The 22,667-nt window shown below is 46.0% G+C and overlaps 1 protein-coding gene across 1 annotated transcript in view; it reads right to left on the bottom strand.

Annotated features, from left to right (window-relative positions):
* The window catches only part of LOC311119028 (putative E3 ubiquitin-protein ligase MID2), a gene marked incomplete at its 5' end in the record, with an annotated part of 33,103 nt that overhangs the window by 1,943 nt on the left and 8,493 nt on the right, over positions 1-22,667 (bottom strand). Inside the window, one exon of the mRNA XM_084193785.1 lies at positions 13,470-13,631. Within this exon, the coding sequence (XP_084049911.1) occupies positions 13,470-13,631 (162 nt within the window). The remainder of the gene's footprint in view (positions 1-13,469; positions 13,632-22,667) is intronic.

The raw sequence follows: 22,667 nt of genomic DNA, 5'->3' as shown, positions 1-22,667 counted from the left end.
CTGTGAGTTTTATGACAGGGAACATAACATTTACATCTATAACAACATGCCTTGGAACATCTCAATTTGGAGGTCATCATTTGAGAAAGTGGAAAAAATAGAAAGAAAGAGAGAATTGGGGATGCAACGGGTAATTAAATAATGAAGAGCATCTTTCTCTGTCTGTGTGTAGGATACTTGGAGTTTGCCCTTGGCCCTGGAGAACCTGACATTTAACTCTGACACCTCCAACCTCCTTTTCCTCCGTCCCTCGTCCCCCTCCTCTTCTTCCAGGGCTTTAATGAGCAACAATAGAGCACCCTCCATCCCCTCCTCTCTCTCTCTCTCCTCCCTGCCTCCCGGGTGTGTGTTACTGCACATGGATATGAGACGCTTTGTCAGTGTGCTTCTGAAATCCAATTACATGAATAGGCTCTCTGCTTTGATCTGCTTATCTATGGGAGCGCAGCCATTTTCAAACACACACTGGCTCTGTCACAGGTTTTCCTGGGGAACTGCTCCTGAGAGTGGTCCGGCTGGCTGAGTGAGGAGAGGAGGGGACTGAAGCTGCTGCACGTGACGGGCAACGGAGGACAAACACATACTACAGGTGGGTACACTGACGCACACGTGGCAATCAGCAAACCAGAACAGTCATCCCAAACACACGCACAGCATCCCTCTCATTACCAGGGTGTTCCTACACCCCACAGACAGCGCTGTAAATCACGGGGCCGTGGTGTCACCCTTAATGTCATCACCACCTCATTACAAGGGTTCCATCCTGTTACCACGGAGACCGGGTGTGCAACCCACATTGTCACCCTAATGGGCCCTGGTCAAAAGTAGTGCACTATATAGGGGATAGGGGTGACATTAGGTACCACAGAGATGTCAGAGAGTACAGAGGTGTCAGCCAATAGTTGAAGTGCTTCCCTCTGCATGATAATTAATACAACTATTTGAGCAACAGATATGGGATTTTCTCACAACTAGGATTAGACATTCCTTCTTTCCAACAATACATTATAAATGATAGACGTGTAATTCACTGACGCTCACAGTTCTATTAGTGTATGTGTACTGTTGAGGCACTGTGGAGTTGGAATGAAAGCCTGAGCAATGTGTTTCTGTGTCAGCTGTGTACCCGTTCTGGTTATGTATGTGTATCTAAAGAGCTGTAGCTATCGGAGGAAGGGAAATTATGGAAATGCATTTCAAAAGCACACACACACACACTTTATGAGTGCAGTGTTTGGGATTATGCACTGGAGTAAACCTATCAGAGGAGGGGGAGGAGGGTTGACACTATCACACTCCCTGCTACAGGAGAGAGAGAGAGAGAGAGAGAGAGAGAGAGAGAGAGAGAGAGAGAGAGAGAGAGAGAGAGAGAGAGAGAGACCTGGACTAGATGACAGCTCCACCCTCGGGACACACAGACAGAGAGATGGACAGATGGCATGATGAGAAGGAGGAGAAAGGGAGAGTGGTGTGAGATTATGTGCCACGGGCTGCAGGCTGAGGGTCAGAGAGACAAGCAGAAAGCACAAGGACACTGCCCCAGAGAACAAGGCCTACCAGACCAGGGCAACGCATCCCTCAACCCCCACCCTCCACAGCTTGGTTGTCTTAAATGATTACTGTGTAATAGTGTAGATAACAGCTTAGCCTATGTACAGTATACCCATCCAGAGTACAGTACTCATGTTCCAATTTGTTTCACAGTGGTATTACTGGTGGAGGAAGTTTTGGGTTTAACATTGCATGTCATGAAGCGTGTTTTGCAAGCAACGCTGAAAATGTGACAAGCTAAAGCTAAAATCTCCAAGCCGCTTCCCGAAAAAAAGATGACAACAACCAAACATCCTCCTATCTTCCTGCTGAGGCTTCAGGCTTTGACTAAAACTCATCCTGTGGTACTTAAAGGCTTCGGCGCGTCGTCTCAATGGCTGCTCGCTGTGTGCTTGATGAGAGGGACCAACCATACACATCCAACTATAAACCAAACATTCACCATGACTGTTTTTGGATTGTTGTTTTTGTTGTGACCCATTTTCTCTCTACCTCTACGTGTTAGTGAAGAGCTTCTTCTGTGTATACTAATTCCAGAGAGAGAGAGAGAGAGAGAGAGAGAGAGAGAGAGAGAGAGAGAGAGAGAGAGAGAGAGAGAGAGAGAGAGAGAGAGAGAGAGAGAGAGAGAGAGAGAGAGAGAGAGAGAGAGAGAGAGAGAGAGAGAGAGAGAGAGAGAGAGAGAGAGCCCACTGACACCCCTATCAGACCACAGCAAAATCACAGTCTACTTGAACAGAGCAATACTCAATCATGAGGCATTAAAGCCAAAGGAACTGAATAATATTAAGAAATGCTATAGATGGAAGGAAAGTAGTGTTGAAACCTACCAAAAAACAATTAGGCAACAACTAATTCAATCCATTCTCGACAACTTCCTGGACAAAACGTTCCACTGTAATAGTGAAGGTGTAAACTTGGCAGTAGAAAACTTAAACAGTATATTTCACCTCTCAGCTTCCCTATCAAATCTAAAAATATCTAACAGAAAACCAAAGAAAAGTAACAACAGTGATAAATGGTTTGATGAAGAATGCAAAAACCTAAAAAAGAAATTGAGAAACCTATCCAACCAAAAACATAGAGACCCAGAAAACCTGAGCCTACGCCTTCACTATGGTGAATCACTAAAACAATACAGAAATACATTACGGAAAAAGAAGGAACAGCATGTCAGAAATCAGCTCAATGTAATTGAAGAATCCATAGACTCTAACCACTTCTGGGAAAATTTGAAAACACTAAACAAACAACAACACGAAGAGCTATCTATCCAAAACGGAGATCTATGGGTAAACCACTTCTCCAATCTTTTTGGCCCTATGACAGAGAACAAAACAGCAAAAAAATATACATGATCAAATGCAAATCTTAGAATCAACTATTAAAGACTACCAGAACACACTGGATTATCCAATTACATTGAATGAACTACAGGACAAAATACAAACCCTCCAACCCAAAAAGGTCTGTGGTGTTGATGGTATCCTCAATGAAATGATAAAATATACAGACCACACATTTCAATTAGCTATACTTAAACTCTTTAACATCATCCTTAGCTCTGGCATCTTCCCCAATATTTGGAACCAAGGACTGATCACCCCAATCCACAAAAGTGGAGACAAATTTGACCCCAATAACTACCGTGGGATATGCGTCAACAGCAACCTTGGGAAAGTCCTCTGCATTATCATTAACAGCAGACTAGTTCATTTCCTCAGTGAAAACAATGTACTGAGCAAATGTCAAATTGGCTTTTTACCAAATTACCGTACGACAGTGTCACAAGCCGGGCTAGAACTCCGGTCTCAGATGTGTAGAGCTGGGGGTACTACCCCTTAGCCACAGAGGAGATGTTGTAGGACCCAAATGAAACACCCAAGGCAATACTCCAGGCAAGTAGATTTAATGTTCCAAAACAGGAGGCAAAACAAAACAACTCCACGAGGGGAGAAAAACAAACTAAAGATAACTTCGAACAACTTACTAGGACTGACACGGTGGGACAAGGCAGGAGACACATAGTCAGGACGCAATAACCAAGTGAGAAACAAGGGGAAAACACACAGCTAAAATACTAAAGGGAAAACAAGGCACAGGTGACCTGGATCAAACTAATGAGGACACATGAGGAAGAACAAAGGCAGAGGGGAACACAGCTGACCTCTAGAGGCCAGGAGACAAACAGGAGAAGCAGGAAGCTGACAGGACCCCCTCCTCTAGGAACGACTCCTGACGTTCCTTCCAGAACACCCTGGCCTCAGGGTGCGAAAATCTCGGACCAACCCTGGATCCAGGATGTCCCTGGCTGGAACCCAGGAGCGCTCCTCTGGCCCGTAGCCCTCCCAGTCCACCAGATACTGCAGAGAGTTCTGGACCCTCCGGGAGTCCAGTATCCGGCGGACTGTGTAGGCTGGCTGGCCGTCAATAATCCTGGGAGGTGGCGGGGGTCTGCGTGGGGGTGCAAAGGGAGAAGACAAGACAGGTTTAATAAGTGAAACATGGAAAGTGGGGTTAATACGAAGGGAGCGAGGGAGAACCAAACGATAAGACACAGGGTTAACCTTTCTAGCAATGCGGAAAGGGCCGATGTATCTCTGGGAAAGCTTCTTGGATTCGACCCGGAGGGGCAGGTTCTTAGTGGCCAACCAAACTCTCTGACCAGCTCGGAAACTAGGGGCCGTCCGGCGGTGGCGATTAGCCTGACTTTGGTATCTCTGGGAGGTCCGAAGGAGGGCACGCCTGGCCTTCTTCCAGGTCCGCCTACAGCGTTGGACAAAGCGCTGGGCCGAGGGAACACCAACCTGCGCCTCCTCCTCTGGAAATAATGGAGGGTTGTAACCGAACTGGCATTCGAATGGGGACAATCCGGTGGCTGAGGACTGGAGGGTGTTGTGGGCATATTCAGCCCAAATGATATAGGTGGCCCAAGACGTGGGATTACTGGCCGCCATACACCGCAGGGTGGTCTCCAGATCCTGATTAATCCGTTCTGTTTGGCCATTAGACTCTGGATGGAACCCCGACGATAGGCTGGCTGTGGCCCCAACAAGCCTGCAGAAGGCCCCCCAAAACCGGGACGAGAATTGGGGACCTCGGTCAGAGACCACGTCCAGGGGAATACCAAATATCCGGAAGACATGGTTCATGAGGAGCTCAGCAGTCTCCTTAGCCGAGGGCAGCTTGGGCAGGGGGATAAACCGGGCAGCCTTAGAGAACCGGTCTACCACCACTAGGATGACGGTGTTGCCCTGGGATAGAGGAAGTCCCGTAACAAAGTCCAGAGAAAGGTGTGACCATGGCCTTCGAGGAACAGGTAAGGGATGGAGCAGTCCCTGGGGTCGCTGGCGTGTCGACTTTCCCTGGTTGCACACAGGGCAGGCCTCAACATAGATCTGCACGTCCTTCTTGATGGACGGCCACCAAAACCGCCGTCGGAGGAACTCCAGTGTGCGAGCACTGCCTGGATGGCATGTCAAGGGCGACTCATGACCCCACTGCAAGACGCGGGCCCGAACAGAGAGAGGAACGTACAGGCGACCGGCAGGACCACCGCCTGGATCGGGCTCCTGGACAAGAGCTTCTCGTACCCCTCTTTCTAGTTCCCACTGAAGAGGTGCGACGATCCTAGACCTCGGAATAATCGATGCCAAGGGCTTCTCTTGTACCTCGGGAGAGTAGACTCGAGACAGAGCATCCGGCTTGACGTTCTTGGTGCCAGGTCGGTAAGTCAGGAGGAACTGGAATCGATTAAAGAAAAGAGACCATCGTGCTTGCCGAGGGTTCATCCGCTTAGCCTGTTGGAGATATTCCAGGTTCTTGTGGTCTGTGAGAACCTGGAAAGGGTGCTGAGCCCCCTCAAGCCAATGGCGCCACTCCTCCAAGGCCAGTTTCACCGCAAGCAACTCAAGATCCCCCACGTGGTAGTTGCGCTCGGCCTCAGACAGGCGGCGAGACATGAAGGCACAAGGGTGTAATCTCCCATCCGCACCCCTCTGTGACAGGACGGCTCCTACCCCCACTTCTGAGGCGTCCACCTCCACCACGAAAGGTCTTTCTGGGTCAGGGGTCACCAGAATCGGAGCAGAAGTGAAGCGGCGCTTGAGATCCTCGAAGGCCCCTGCTGCTTCCGGACCCCAGTGAATCTTGGTCCCTCCTCCCTTGGTAAGCGTCGTCAAGGGGGCTACCACCGAGCTGAAATTCTTGATGAACTTCCGATAGAAGTTAGAAAAGCCAATGAACCGTTGAACCTCCTTGACCGTGGCAGGTGTGGGCCAATCGTGGACCGCCTTGACCTTCTTGGGATCCATCTCTAGGTGCCCGGGAGTGACAATAAACCCGAGAAACTGAGTCTGAGAAACATGAAATTCACACTTCTCAGGCTTAACGTAGAGGTGATTGTCAAGGAGCCTCTGGAGAACCCGGCTAACATGCCCCTCATGCTCCTTCAGTGACCTCGAGAAGATGAGGATATCGTCCAGGTACACGAAGACGAACAGATTAAGCATATCCCGGAGAACATCATTAATCAGGGCTTGGAATACTGCGGGGGCATTGGTGAGCCCGAACGGCATCACCCGATATTCATAGTGCCCCGTGGGCGTGTTGAACGCCGTCTTCCATTCGTCTCCTGGCCGGATCCGCACGAGATGGTAAGCATTGCGGAGATCCAGCTTAGTAAAAATGGAAGCCCCTTGAAGCAGCTCAAAAGCAGTGGCCATGAGAGGAAGGGGGTATCGATTCCGAACCGTGATCTTGTTGAGTCCCCGGTAATCAATACAAGGCCTAAGACCCCCGTCTTTCTTTTCAACAAAAAAGAAGCCCGCCCCAGCCGGGGAAGTAGAGGCATAGATGAGGCCGGCTGCCAAGGACTCCTTAATATAGGTGTCCATAGCTGCGTGCTCGGGGGAGGACAAGGAAAAGATCCGACCTCTAGGAGGGCAGCACCCAGGGAGTAGATCAATGGCACAGTCATACGTGCGATGAGGCGGTAAGGCAGTAGCCCGGGCCTTGCTGAACACTGCCTTGAACCGATGGTAAACACTGGGGACTCGGGAGACGTCAACAGACTCTTGAAACTGGGTACTAGGGGCTGAGGGACTCTGAAGCATGCAGGTGAGTTGGCAAGTGGGACCCCAGCTTAGAATAGTGCCAGTAGGCCAGTCGATCTGGGGATTATGTCTGCATAGCCAAGGGTGACCCAGGATAATAGGATACTCGGGAGAGTCAATGAGATAGAAGGTCTCCTCCTGCTGGTGTTGAGAGATGGTAAGTCGCAGGGACTGAGTCGCCTCAGTAACCTTTCCTGGTTCCAGAGGTCTGCCATCTAAGGCTGTAACTGCCTGGGGTTGAGGAAGTAGTTGGGTAGGGATCTTAAGTTCCTTCGCCAAGGTTACATCCATAAAATCACCTGCGGCACCGGAATCGATCATAGCCTGGACCCGATGCTGGTGGCCCTCCCAGGACAGAGTGGCTGGAATAGCTAGGACCGCGTTAGTAGGAGGAGCTCTAATTTTCCCCATCACAACCCTCCTGTAGCTGGGCGGGGACAGGCGTTTCCCGAAAGCTCGGGGCAAGTGGAGCGGAAGTGGCCGGCAACCCCGCAGTAGAGGCACCGACGCTCCCTCATGCGACGTTCCCTTTCGTTGGGAGAAAGCCTGGAACGGCCTAACTGCATGCTCTCCGGGGAATCCTGGGGCAGTTCAGGAGCCGGGGCAGCTCTGAATGACGGAGTCCAAACAGGAGAAACAGAGCTGCTCAGAGGAACTTGGGACTGAGACACCTGACGGCGAGCCGTTCTCCGCTCTCTTAGACGATTGTCCAGGCGGATGGCCAAGGCTATGAGGGACTCGAGATCTCCAGCTGGTTCTCGGGTGGCTAACTCATCTTGAAGGGGCTCAGATAACCCTCCCTGAAAGCAGACCCTCAGCGCTTCATCATTCCATCCGCTCCTTGCTGCTATGGTCCGGAAATCAATGGCAAAATCTGCCGTGCTTCGGGAGCCCTGACGGAGAGACAGTAGGCGCTTGGAAGCCTCCCGCCCACTGACAGGATGATCGAACACCCGCTTGAACTCTTCTACAAATGCAGCGTGGGAGTCACAACAGGCCTCCTGGGACTGCCACACCGCAGAAGCCCAGGCGAGCGCCTTTTCTGAAAGAAGGGTAATGATGTAGGCAATCTTGGAACGGTCTGTGGGAAAACTTGAGGGTTGGAGCTCGAAGGTGAGGGAGCATTGGGTGAGGAAACCCTGGCAAGAGCTTGGATCCCCAGAAAAGGGCTTGGGAGGTGGTAGTCGGGGCTCCGCCAACCGAGAAGGCCTGTCGTCACTGGGGGGTGACCTGGGGGAAGGGAGAGGACCAGGGAGGCGTTCAAAGAGCTGGCGAAGGGCACTCATCATTTCGGCCAACAGTTGAGAATGACTAGCCATCAGCTCCTCTTGTCGGCTGAGAACGGCTTCATGGCGCTGGAAAGAAGCCTCATGTCGAGTGATCACCGCCAACAGGTCCTGGGAACTGAGTGTTTCTGGGTCCATGATTGACTTGGTTATTCTGTCACAAGCCGGGCTAGAACTCCGGTCTCAGATGTGTAGAGCTGGGGGTACTACCCCTTAGCCACAGAGGAGATGTTGTAGGACCCAAATGAAACACCCAAGGCAATACTCCAGGCAAGTAGATTTAATGTTCCAAAACAGGAGGCAAAACAAAACAACTCCACGAGGGGAGAAAAACAAACTAAAGATAACTTCGAACAACTTACTAGGACTGACACGGTGGGACAAGGCAGGAGACACATAGTCAGGACGCAATAACCAAGTGAGAAACAAGGGGAAAACACACAGCTAAAATACTAAAGGGAAAACAAGGCACAGGTGACCTGGATCAAACTAATGAGGACACATGAGGAAGAACAAAGGCAGAGGGGAACACAGCTGACCTCTAGAGGCCAGGAGACAAACAGGAGAAGCAGGAAGCTGACAGACAGACCACGTATTCACCCTGCACACCCTAATTGACAAACAAACAAACCAAAACAAAGGCAAAGTCTTCTCATGATTTGTTGATTTCAAAAAAGCTTTTGACTCAATTTGGTCTGCTATACAAATTGATGGAAAGTGGGGTTAGGGGAAAAACATACAACATTTTAAAATCCATGTACACAAACAACAAGTGAGCGGTTAAAATTGGCAAAAAACACACACATTTCTTTCCACAGGGCCGTGGGGTGAGACAGGGATGCAGCTTAAGCGCCACCCTCTTCAACATATATATCAACAAATTGGCGAGGGCACTACAAAAGTCTGCAGCACCCGGCCTCACCCTACTAGAATCTGAAGTGAAATGTCTACTGTTTGCTGATGATCTGGTGCTTCTGTCACCAACCAAGGAGGGCCTACAGCAGCACCTAGATCTTCTGCACAGATTTTGTCAGACCTGGGCCCTGACAGTAAATCTCAGTAAGATAAAAATAATGGTGTTCCAAAAAAGGTCCAGTTGCCAGGACCACAAATACAAATTCCATCTAGACACCGTTGCCCTAGAGCACACAAAAAACTATACATACCTCGGCCTAAACATCAGCGCCACAGGTAACTTCCACAAAGCTGTGAACGATCTGAGAGACAAGGCAAGAAGGGCCTTCTATGCCATCAAAAGGAACATAAAATTTGACATACCAATTAGGATCTGGCTAAAAATACTTGAATCAGTTATAGAACCCATTGCCCTTTATGGTTGTGAGGTCTGGGGTCCGCTCACCAACCAAGAATTCACAAAATGGGACAAACACCAAATTGAGACTCTGCCTGCAGAATTCTGCAAAAACATCCTCCGTGTACAACGTAAAACACCAAATAATGCATGCAGAGCAGAATTAGGCCAATACCCGCTAATTATCAATCGTTAAATTCTATAACCACTTAAAAGGAAGCAATTCCCAAACCTTCCATAACAAAGCCATCACCTACAGAGAGATGAACTTGGAGAAGAGTCCCCTAAGTAAGCTACAGAGCCCCAGGACAACAACAACAACAACAACACAATTAGACCCAAACAAAAAGAGAATTACTTGACACATTGGAAAGAACAAACAAAAAAAACAGCGCAAACTAGAATGCTATTTGGCCCTAAACAGAGTACACAGTGGCAGAATACCTGACCACTGTGACTGACCCAAACTTAAGGAAAGCTTTGACTATGTACAGACTCATCGAGCATAGCCTTGCTATTGAGAAAGGCCGCCGTAGGCAGACCTGGCTCTCAAGAGAAGACAGGCTATGTGCACACTGCCCACAAAATGAGGTGGAAACTGAGCTGCACTTCCTAACCTCCTGCCAAATGTATGACCATATTAGAGACACATATTTCCCTCAGATTACAGCGATCCACAAAGAATTCAAAAACAAACCCAATTTTGATAAACTCCCTTATCTACTGGGTGAAAAACCACAGTGTGCCATCACAGCTGCAAGATTTGTGACCTGTTGCCACAAGAAAAGGGCAACCAGTGAAGAACAAACACCATTGTAAATACAACCCATATTTATGTTTATTTTTTTCCCATTTTTACTTTAACTATTTGCACATTGTTACAACACTGTACATAGACATAATATGACATTTGAAATGTCTTTATTCTTTTGGAACTTCTGAGGGTAATGTTTACTGTTAATATTTATTGTTTATTTCACTTTTGTTTATTATCTACTTCACTTGCTTTGGCAATGTTGACATAAGTTTCCCATGCCAATAAAGCCCTTAAATTGAAATTGAAATTGAATTGAGAGAGAGAGAGAGAGAGAGAGAGAGAGAGAGAGAGAGAGAGAGAGAGAGAGAGAGAGAGAGAGAGAGAGAGAGAGAGAGAGAGAGAGAGAGAGAGAGAGAGAGAGAGAGAGAGAGAGAGAGAGAGAGAGAGAGAGAGCTACTATAAGAATAGAAGCTATCTGCTGTGTTATTGTGTTAGCTGGCAGATTCCGATAATGAAGAGGAATACCAGGTGCCAATCCAGTATAGAATAATCTGCATTAAACCTGAGAGCCAGAGTGGGAGGACAGGCTGCTACACTGATGTATTCATCTCTACATATACAGGGCATTCAGAAAGTATTCAGACCCCATGGCTTTTTCCACATGTTGTTACATTACAGCCTTATTCTAAAATGGATTAAATGGATTATTTTTCTCATCAATCTACACACAATACCCCATAATGACAACGCAAAAACAGGTTTAATAATGACCCTTTACTCAGTACTTTCTTGAAGCACCTTTTACAGCGATTACAGCCTCAAGTCTTCTTGGGTATGACGCTTCAAGCTTGGCACACCTGTATTTGGGGAGTTTCTCCCATTCTTCTCTACAGATCCTCTCAAGCTCTGTCAGGTTGGATGGGGAGTGTCGCTGCACAGCTATTTTCAGGTCTCTCCAGAGATGTTCGATCAGGTTCAAGTCCGGGCTCTGGCTGGGCCACTCAAGGACATTGAGAGACTTGTCCCAAAGCCACTCCTATGTTGTCTTGGCTGTGTGCTTAGGGTTGTTGTCCTGTTGGAAGGTGAACCTTCGCCCCAGTCTGAGGTCCTGAGCGCTCTGGAGCAGGTTTTCATCAAGGATCTCTCTGTACTTTGCTCCGTTCATCTTTCCCTTGATTCTGACTAGTCTCCCAGTCCCTGCCGCTTAAAAACATCCCCACAGCATGATGATGCCACCACCATGCTTCACCGTAGGATGGTGCCAGGTTTCCTCCAGGCGTGACGCTTGGCATTCAGGCCAAAGAGTTCAATCTTGGTTTCATCAGACCAGATAATCTTGTTTCTCATGGTCTGAGAGTCCTTTAGGTGCCTTTTGGCAAGCTCCAAGCGGGCTGTCATGTGCCTTTTACTGAGGAGTGGCTTCCATCTGGCCACTCTACCATAAAGGCCTGATTGATGGAGTGCTGCAGAGATGGTTGTCCTTCTGGAAGGTTCTCCCATCGCCACAGAGGAACTCTGGAGCTCTGTCAGAGTGACCATCAGGTTCTTGGTCACCTCCCTGACCAAGGCCTTTCTCCCCCGATTGCTCAGTTTGGCCGGGCGGCCAGCTCTAGGAAGAGTCTTGGTGGTTCCAAACTTCTTCCATTTAAGAATGATGGAGGCCACTGTGTTCTTGGGGACCTTCAATGCTGCAGACAATTTTTGGTACCCTTCCCCAGATCTGTGCTTTGACACCATCCTGTCTCAGAGCTCTACGGACAATTCTTTCGACCTCATGGCTTGATTTTTTCTCTGACATGCACTGTCAACTGTGTGACCTTATATAGACAGGTGTGTGCCTTTCCAAATCATGTCCAATCAATTGAATTTACCACAGGTGGACTCCAATCAAGTTTATGAAACATCTCAAGGAGTCTCATAGCAAAGGGTCTGAATACCTATGTAATTTTGCGAAAATGTCTAAAAACCTGTTTTTGCTTTGTCATTATGGGGTATATTGTGTAGATTGATGAGGGGAAAAAACTATTTAATCAATTTTAGAATAAGACTAACGTAACAAAATGTGTAAAAAGTCAAGGGGTCTGAATACTTTCCCAATGCACTGTATCTAGGAGAGGATAGAGGAGGGGAGGTGAGAGGAGAGGAGGGGAGGGGAGGGGATGGGAGGGGACAGGAGAGGAGGGGAGGGGACAGGAGAGGAGGGGAGGGGACAGGAGAGGAGGGGAGGGGAGGGGAGGGGAGGGGAGGGGAGAGGAGAGGAGAGGAGGGGAGGTGAGAGGAGAGGAGGGGAGGGGACAGGAGAGGAGGGGAGGGGAGGGGATGGGAGGGGACAGGAGAGGAGGGGAGGGGACAGGAGAGGAGAGGAGACCGAGGAATGCATGCCACGACTTGGCTGATGCTGATGCTGCGTGCACAGGCCAGTAAGCACCATGACGGGAGATACAGCGAGACAGTGTGTGTGTGTGTGTGTGAGCTTAGCCTAGCTGCTGGGCCCAGTGATAAACCTCTGGCAGCCTACGGCTCCACCGACAGGGAATAGAGGGATGAGAGAGGGAGGACAAGCTAACTCACTGCTAGCTCCAGATACACTGTGTTTCACCTCCAAACCTCCCCCCGGGTGACTCCATAGCCTCTCTGATGCAATAATCCATTTGAATGCTGTCAGCGCCTATCCGGCTGTAACAGGGGCATTTGTAAGTAATTGAAGCCCTGAGCGAGAGAGAGGCAGACAGGCAGGGCTGTAGAGGTGTGATGTTGTACTTAAGGAGGGAGAGATCTTGGCATTAGCCAACTTATCGTGTGATCAGGACGGAGGGAGAGAGAGAGGGAGGGAGAGAAAGTGAGTGACGGGTCTAATGGAGTCATTATCACTGGTTGGGTGGCGTCGGTCCCAGCTCATGTATGGCATACCAATAAAGCCTTTCCTCTCATCTATCTAGCCAGTGGCTGTTCTCCAATGTCTGGAAGAACTGGTCTAATTAGAGGCCAGGGGCCAGTGGGTCTACCCAGAGAGCAGAGCCCCAGGCTGGGGTAAGCAGCTGGGAAGACAGGGTCTGGAGGGCCGGGAGGCTGGCGGTATGGTGGGACCACAGGGCTGGGGGACTTAGTGTTGGTTTTGAGGCGGCCTGAAGGGACAGAGGGCTGGAGGGTGGGGGGACTTACCCACTGGGCCAACCCAGAGAGCAGAACCCAATGCTGAGGTAAGAAGCTGTGAAGGACAGAGGTTGATGGACAGAGGGACCAGAGGGCTGGAGGTGGGGGAGGGGGACTTACCCACTGGGCCAACCCAGAGAGCAGAACCCCATGCTGGTGTAAGAAGCTGTGAAGGACAGAATGACCAGAGGGCTGGGGAACTTACTGTTGGTTTTGAGGAGGGCTGAAGGGACAGAGGGCTGGGGGACTTACTGTTGGTTTTGAGGCGGGCTGAAGGGACAGAGGGCTGGGGGACTTACTGTTGGTTTTGAGGCGGGCTGGGTCGCTGTTGCGGCTGCCTGCCTGGTTGATGGCCTTGACAAAGAAGACATAACGTGTTCCACTCTGCAGGCCATGCACCGTGTAGTGGTTCTGCTTGATGTTGGGGACAATCATCCAACTGTCCACACTGTTATACAGACCTGGAGAGAGATACATACTGTTATACAGACCTGGAGAGATACATACTGTTATACAGACCTAGAGAGATACATACTGTTATACAGACCTAGAGATACATACTGTTATACAGACCTAGAGATACATACTGTTATACAGACCTAGAGATACATACTGTTATACAGACCTAGAGATACATACTGTTATACAGACCTAGAGATACATACTGTTATACAGACCTAGAGATACATACTGTTATACAGACCTAGAGAGATACATACTGTTATACAGACCTGGAGAGATACATACTGTTATACAGACCTAGAGAGCGATATACATACTGTTATACAGACCTACTGTTATACAGACCTAGAGATACATACTGTTATACAGACCTAGAGATACATACTGTTATGCAGACCTAGAGATACATACTGTTATACAGACCTGGAGAGATACATACTGTTATACAGACCTGGAGAGATACATACTGTTATACAGACCTGGAGAGATACATACTGTTATACAGACCTAGAGAGCGATATACATACTGTTATACAGACCTACTGTTATACAGACTTAGAGATATGCATACTGTTATACAGAACTAGAGAGAGATCCATACTGTTAAACAGACCTAGAGAGAGATACATACTGTTAAACAGACCTAGAGAGAGAGGAAGGAGAGAGGGAGGAAGAGAGAGAGAAGAGGGAGACAGAGAGAGAGAGGAAGGAGAGAGGGAGGGAGAGAGAGAGAAGAGGGAGACAGAGAGAGAGAGAGGGGAAGGAGAGAGGGAGGGAGAGAGAGAGAAGAGGGAGACAGAGAGAGAGAGGAAGGAGAGAGGGAGGGAGAGAGAGAGAAGAGGGAGACAGAGAGAGAGGAAGGAGAGAGGGAGGAAGAGAGAGAGAAGAGGGAGACAGAGAGAGAGAGGAAGGAGAGAGGGAGGAAGAGAGAGAGAAGAGGGAGACAGAGAGAGAGAGGAAGGAGGGAGGGAGGGAGAGAGAGAAGAGGGAGACAGAGAGAGAGAGGAAGGAGAGAGGAAGGAGAGAAGAGGGAGACAGAGAGAGAGAGAGGAAGGAGAAAGGGAGGGAGAGAGAGAAGAGGGAGACAGAGAGAGAGAGGAAGGAGAGAGGGAGGAAGAGAGAGAGAAGAGGGAGACAGAGAGAGAGAGAGAGGAAGGAGAGAGGAAGGGAGAGAGAGAAGAGGGAGACAGAGAGAGAGAGGAAGGAGAGAGGAAGGAGAGAAGAGGGAGACAGAGAGACAGTAAGCCTGTTATACAGAGCTGTAAAGTGATAGAGAAACAGTAAGCTAGTAAACAACTCGTGTCCACGCATACCAAAATAACATTTTATCTGACAACAATCAAACTGTTGGGAAATATATTTTTGTTTTTTACCTTATATCTAATACAAAACAGCTCAATAGAACCTACACAATCTGATTCGATTAAAAGTTATCCAACAAATATAAGTCATGAGATTTTGTTTTTGTTTGTCACAGGAGCAAACAAAGATAACAAAATCTCCTAATATATAACATCCACTCCCTGTTCCAACAACAAAGGCTGACTTTCTATTTAGATAATGATGTTCCTTTTTTATCTGGTAGCTAAGGATCTATCCCATCAGGTCTAATTCAGGTCTATGTGAACAGTGGAAGTGCTACACAGTTATATTGCATCAGGACTATCAGGGCATGTTTGCCTGAAGGGTGTGTGTCTGTGTGTCTGTGTGTGTGTGTGTGTGTGTGTGTGTGTGTGTGTGTGTGTGTGTGTGTCATGTTAGTAAACTTGGATCCATCCTCTAAAGGCCAAGAACCTCGGGGGAACATCAATATAGATATAGAATGTGACTTATAACACAACAACATCACTATGTGACTTATAACACAACATCATTTACATTTACATTTAAGTCATTTAGCAGACGCTCTTATCCTGAGCAACTTACAAATTGGTGCATTCAACTTAGGATAGCCAGTGGGACAACCACATCTTGATCACAGTAAGTACACTTCAAACAAGCAGCTGTGAGCAATGTCAGTGCAATCAGTATGTGAATTTGCTATTTTAAATATTTTTCTTAAACTGCATTGTTGGTTAAGGGCTGTAAGTAAGCATTTCACTGTAATGTCTACACCTGTTGTATTCGGCGCATGTGGCAAATACGATTTGATTTGATTTGATTTGACTTATAACACAACATCACTATGTGACTATTAACACAACAACACCACTATGTGACTTATAACACAACAACACCACTTTGTGACTTATAACACAACACCACAATGTGACATATAACACAACAACATCACTATGTAACTTATAACACAACATGACTATGTGACTTATAATAAAACATCAAATTGTGACTTATAACACAATAACATCACTATGTGACTTATAACACAACAACATCACTATGTGACTTATAACACTACAACATCACTATGTGACGTATAACACAACAACATGACTATGTGACTTATAACACAACAACATGACTATGTGACTTATAACACAACAACACCACTTTGTGACTTATAACACAACAAAACCACTTTGTGACTTATAACACAACAAAACCACTATGTGACTTAAAACACAACAACATCACTATGTGACTTATAACACAACAACACCACTATGTGACTTATAACACAACAACATGACTATGTGACTTATAACACAACAACATGACTATGTGACTTATAACACAACAACATCACTATGTGACTTATAACACAACAACACCACTATGTGACTTATAACACAACAACATGACTATGTGACTTATAACACAACAAAACCACTATGTGACTTATAACACAACAACATGACTATGTGACTTATAACACAACAAAACCACTATGTGACTTATAACACAACAACATGACTATGTGACTTATAACACAACAACATGACTATGTGACTTATAACACAACAACATCACTATGTGACTTATAACACAACAACATCACTATGTGACTTATAACACAACAACATCACTATGTGACTTATAACACAACAACATCACTATGTGACTTATAACACAACATCACTATGTGACTTATAACACAATAACACCACTATGTGACTTATAACACAACAACATGACTATGTGACTTATAACACAACAACACCACTTTGTGACTTATAACACAACAAAACCACTTTGTGACTTATAACACAGCAACATGACTATGTGACTTATAACACAACAACACCACTTTGTGACTTATAACACAACAACACCACTTTGTGACTTATAACACAACAACACCACTTTGTGACTTATAACACAACAAAACCACTATGTGACTTATATCACAACAACATCACTATGTAACTTATAATAAAACATCAAATTGTGACTTATAATAAAACATCAAAATGTGACTTATAACACAATAAAATCACTATGTGACTTATAACACAACATCACTATGTGACTTATAATAAAACATCAAAATGTGACTTATAACACAATAACATCACTATGTGACTTATAACACAACATCACTAAGTGACTTATAACACAACAACATGACTATGTGACTTATAACACAACAACATGACTATGTGACTTAAAACACAACAACATCACTATGTGACTTATAACACAACAACACCACTATGTGACTTATAACACAACAACATGACTATGTGACTTATAACACAACAACATCACTATGTGACTTATAACACAACAACATCACTATGTGACTTATAACACAACAACATGACTATGTGACTTATAACACAACAACATCACTATGTGACTTATAACACAACAACATGACTATGTGACTTATAACAAAACAACACCACTATGTGACTTATAACACAACAACATCACTATGTGACTTATAACACAACAACACCACTATGTGACTTATAACACAACAACACCACTATGTGACTTATAACACAACAACATGACTATGTGACTTATAACACAACAACACCACTATGTGACTTATAACACAACAACACCACTATGTGACTTATAACACAACAACATGACTATGTGACTTATAACACAACAACACCACTATGTGACTTATAACACAACAACACCACTATGTGACTTATAACACAACAACATGACTATGTGACTTATAACACAACAACACCACTATGTGACTTATAACACAACAACATCACTATGTGACTTATAACACAACACTATGTGACTTATAACACAACAACACCACTATGTGACTATTAACACAACAACATCACTATGTGACTTATAACACAACAACATGGTCGTAACACCAACATGTCTTATGATCAGCATGATGCACATTCAAACCACAGCATCATAATCTTTAACAATACTTTGAACAGAGAAATGTACATTCCAATATAAGTAGTGGTAGTACGGACATCATTGTAATTTCTAAAACATATCCTTGTAAAATAAAAAGTCAACTTAATAGCTTAGATACTACAGTAAACACTACCTTACAGTACTACAGTAAACACTACCCTACACTACTACAGTAAACAACACTACCCTACAGTACTACAGTAAACAATACTACCTTACAGTACTACAGTAAACAACACTACCCTACAGTACTACAGTAAACAACACTACCCTACAGTACTACAGTAAACACTACCCTACAGTACTACAGTAAACAATACTACCCTACAGTACTACAGTAAACAATACTACCCTACAGTACTACAATAAACAATACTACCCTACAGTACTACAGTAAACAATACTACCCTACAGTACTACAGTAAACAATACTACCCTACAGTACTACAGTAAACACTACCCTACAGTACTACAGTAAACAATACTACCCTACAGTACTACAGTAAACACTACCCTACAGTACTACAGTAAACAATACTACCCTACAGTACTACAGTAAACACTACCCTACAGTACTACAGTAAACAATACTACCATACAGTACTAGAGTAAACACTACCCTACAGTACTACAGTAAACAATACTACCCTACAGTACTACAGTAAACAATACTACCCTACAGTACTACAGTAAATACTACCCTACAGTACTACAGTAAACAATACTACCCTACAGTACTACAGTAAACAATACTACCCTACAGTACTACAGTAAACAACACTACCCTACAGTACTACAGTAAACACTACCTTACAGTACTACAGTAAACAATATTACCCTACAGTACTACAGTAAACAATACTACCCTACAGTACTACAGTAAACAACACTACCCTACAGTACTACAGTAAACACTACCCTACAGTACTACAGTAAACACTACCCTACAGTACTACAGTAAACAATACTACCCTACAGTACTACAGTAAACAACATTACCCTACAGTACTACAGTAAACACTACCCTACAGTACTACAGTAAACACTACCCTACAGTACTACAGTAAACACTACCCTACAGTACTACAGTAAACAACACTACCCTACAGTACTACAGTAAACAACACTACCCTACAGTACTACAGTAAACAACACCACCCTACAGTACTACAGTAAACACTACCCTACAGTACTACAGTAAACAATACTACCCTACAGTACTACAGTAAACAATACCACCTTACAGTACTACAGTAAAAAACACTACCTTACAGTACTACAGTATTAAACAATACTACCTTACAGTACTACAGTAAACAACACTACCTTACAGTACTACAGTAAACAACACAACCTTACAGTACTACAGTAAACAACACTACCCTACAGTACTACAGTAAACAACACTACCTTACAGTACTACAGTAAACAACATTACCCTACAGTACTACAGTAAACACTACCTTACAGTACTACAGTAAACAACACCACCCTACAGTACTACAGTAAACAACACTACCCTACAGTACTACAGTAAACAATACTACCCTACAGTACTACAGTAAACAATACTACCCTACAGTACTACAGTAAACAATACTACCCTACAGTACTACAGTAAACACTACCCTACAGTACTACAGTAAACAACACTACCTTTCAGTACTACAGTAAACAACACCACCCTACAGTACTACAGTAAACAATACTACCCTACAGTACACACAGTAAACAATACTACCCTACAGTACACACAGTTAACAATACTACCCTACAGTACTACAGTAAACACTACCCTACAGTACTACAGTAAACAATACTACATACTGTAGTTAGTTATTGTTACGATAACTGTGGACGTTATGGATTCATTTTGTGCACGTTTTTTTTTGGGGGGGGGGTAAGATCTCTAGTAACAGTTGGATGGTTGTAGCATACGGTTATAGCTGCACCTCACTATGGGGCTGTGGCCACGCCTGAAGCTTGACACATTGTGTAGATGGAGCCTCTAATAGCTAGCTAATTATCCCTCCAGCTGTAATGATCTATTCTAGATGGATATTCTGAGTTATCAACCTCCACAGCCAGGCTCAGAGACAGATAATAGGCCTACTGATTGTGTACTCCCTCTGATGAGATGTGACAGTGACCGCGTCCCAAATGACACCCTATTCCCTATGTAGTGCACTACTTATGACCAGGGCCCATAGGGAATAGTGTGCCATTTAGGACACATTCATTGTGTAATGCTCTATTCTCAGGACTCACAGTAACATTACTATATTGTGATAATAATAGTATCAACATTATGTCATGAGGCAGACTGGTGAAACGAACCAACATTCTGTCCTGAGGCAGACTGGTGAAACGAACCAACATTCTGTCCTGAGGCAGACTGGTAAACCGAACCAACATTCTGTCCTGAGGCAGACTGGTGCAACGAACCAACATTCTGTCCTGAGGCAGACTGGTGCAACGAACCAACATTCTGTCCTGAGGCAGACTGGTCAACGAACCAACATTCTGTCCTGAGGCAGACTGGTGCAACGAACCAACATTGTGTCCTGAGGCAGACTGGTCAACGAACCAACATTCTGTCCTTAGGCAGACTGGTGCAACGAACCAACATTCTGTCCTTAGGCAGACTGGTGCAACGAACCAACATTCTGTCCTGAGGCAGACTGGTGAAACGAACCAACATTCTGTCCTGAGGCAGACTGGTGCAACGAACCAACATTCTGTCCTGAGGCAGACTGGTCAACGAACCAACATTCTGTCCTGAGGCAGACTGGTGAAACAAACCAACATTCTGTCCTGAGGCAAACTGGTGCAACGAACCAACATTCTGTCCTGAGGCAGACTGGTACAACGAACCAACATTCTGTCCTGAGGCAGACTGGTGAAACGAACCAACATTCTGTCCTGAGGCAGACTGGTGCAACGAACCAACATTCTGTCCTGAGGCAGACTGGTGCAACGAACCAACATTCTGTCCTGAGGCAGACTGGTGAACGAACCAACATTCTGTCCTTAGGCAGACTGGTGCAACGAACCAACATTCTGTCCTTAGGCAGACTGGTGCAACGAACCAACATTCTGTCCTGAGGCAGACTGGTGAAACGAACCAACATTCTGTCCTGAGGCAGACTGGTGCAACGAACCAACATTCTGTCCTGAGGCAGACTGGTCAACGAACCAACATTCTGTCCTGAGGCAGACTGGTGAAACAAACCAACATTCTGTCCTGAGGCAAACTGGTGCAACGAACCAACATTCTGTCCTGAGGCAAACTGGTACAACAAACCAACATTCTGTCCTGAGGCAGACTGGTGCAACGAACCAACATTCTGTCCTGAGGCAGACTGGTGAAACGAACCAACATTCTGTCCTGAGGCAGACTGGTACAACGAACCAACATTCTGTCCTGAGGCAGACTGGTGCAACGAACCAACATTCTGTCCTGAGGCAGACTGGTGCAACGAACCAACATTCTGTCCTTAGGCAGACTGGTGCAACGAACCACGATTCTGTCCTGAGGCAGACTGGTGCAACGAACCAACATTCTGTCCTGAGGCAGACTGGTGAAACGAACCAACATTCTGTCCTGAGGCAGACTGGTGCAACGAACCAACATTCTGTCCTGAGGCAGACTGGTGCAACGAACCAACATTCTGTCCTGAGGCAGACTGGTGCAACGAACCAACATTCTGTCCTGAGGCAGACTGGTGAACGAACCAACATTCTGTCCTTAGGCAGACTGGTGCAACGAACCAACATTCTGTCCTTAGGCAGACTGGTGCAACGAACCAACATTCTGTCCTGAGGCAGACTGGTGAAACGAACCAACATTCTGTCCTGAGGCAGACTGGTACAACAAACCAACATTCTGTCCTGAGGCAGACTGGTCAACGAACCAACATTCTGTCCTGAGGCAGACTGGTGAAACAAACCAACATTCTGTCCTGAGACAAACTGGTGCAACGAACCAACATTCTGTCCTGAGGCAGACTGGTACAACAAACCAACATTCTGTCCTGAGGCAGACTGGTGCAACGAACCAACATTCTGTCCTGAGGCAGACTGGTGCAACGAACCAACATTCTGTCCTGAGGCAGACTGGTCAACGAACCAACATTCTGTCCTGAGGCAGACTGGTGAAACAAACCAACATTCTGTCCTGAGGCAAACTGGTGCAACGAACCAACATTCTGTCCTGAGGCAAACTGGTACAACAAACCAACATTCTGTCCTGAGGCAGACTGGTGCAACGAACCAACATTCTGTCCTGAGGCAGACTGGTGAAACGAACCAACATTCTGTCCTGAGGCAGACTGGTACAACGAACCAACATTCTGTCCTGAGGCAGACTGGTGCAACGAACCAACATTCTGTCCTGAGGCAGACTGGTGCAACGAACCAACATTCTGTCCTTAGGCAGACTGGTGCAACGAACCACGATTCTGTCCTGAGGCAGACTGGTGCAACGAACCAACATTCTGTCCTGAGGCAGACTGGTGAAACGAACCAACATTCTGTCCTGAGGCAGACTGGTGCAACGAACCAACATTCTGTCCTGAGGCAGACTGGTGCAACGAACCAACATTCTGTCCTGAGGCAGACTGGTGCAACGAACCAACATTCTGTCCTGAGGCAGACTGGTGAACGAACCAACATTCTGTCCTTAGGCAGACTGGTGCAACGAACCAACATTCTGTCCTTAG

Source organism: Coregonus lavaretus (genome assembly GCF_964263955.1).
Source record: "Coregonus lavaretus genome assembly, contig: HAP1_SCAFFOLD_4477, whole genome shotgun sequence".
NCBI classification, from domain to species: Eukaryota; Metazoa; Chordata; class Actinopteri; order Salmoniformes; family Salmonidae; genus Coregonus; species Coregonus lavaretus.
This window is presented reverse-complemented; position numbering and strand designations above follow the sequence as displayed.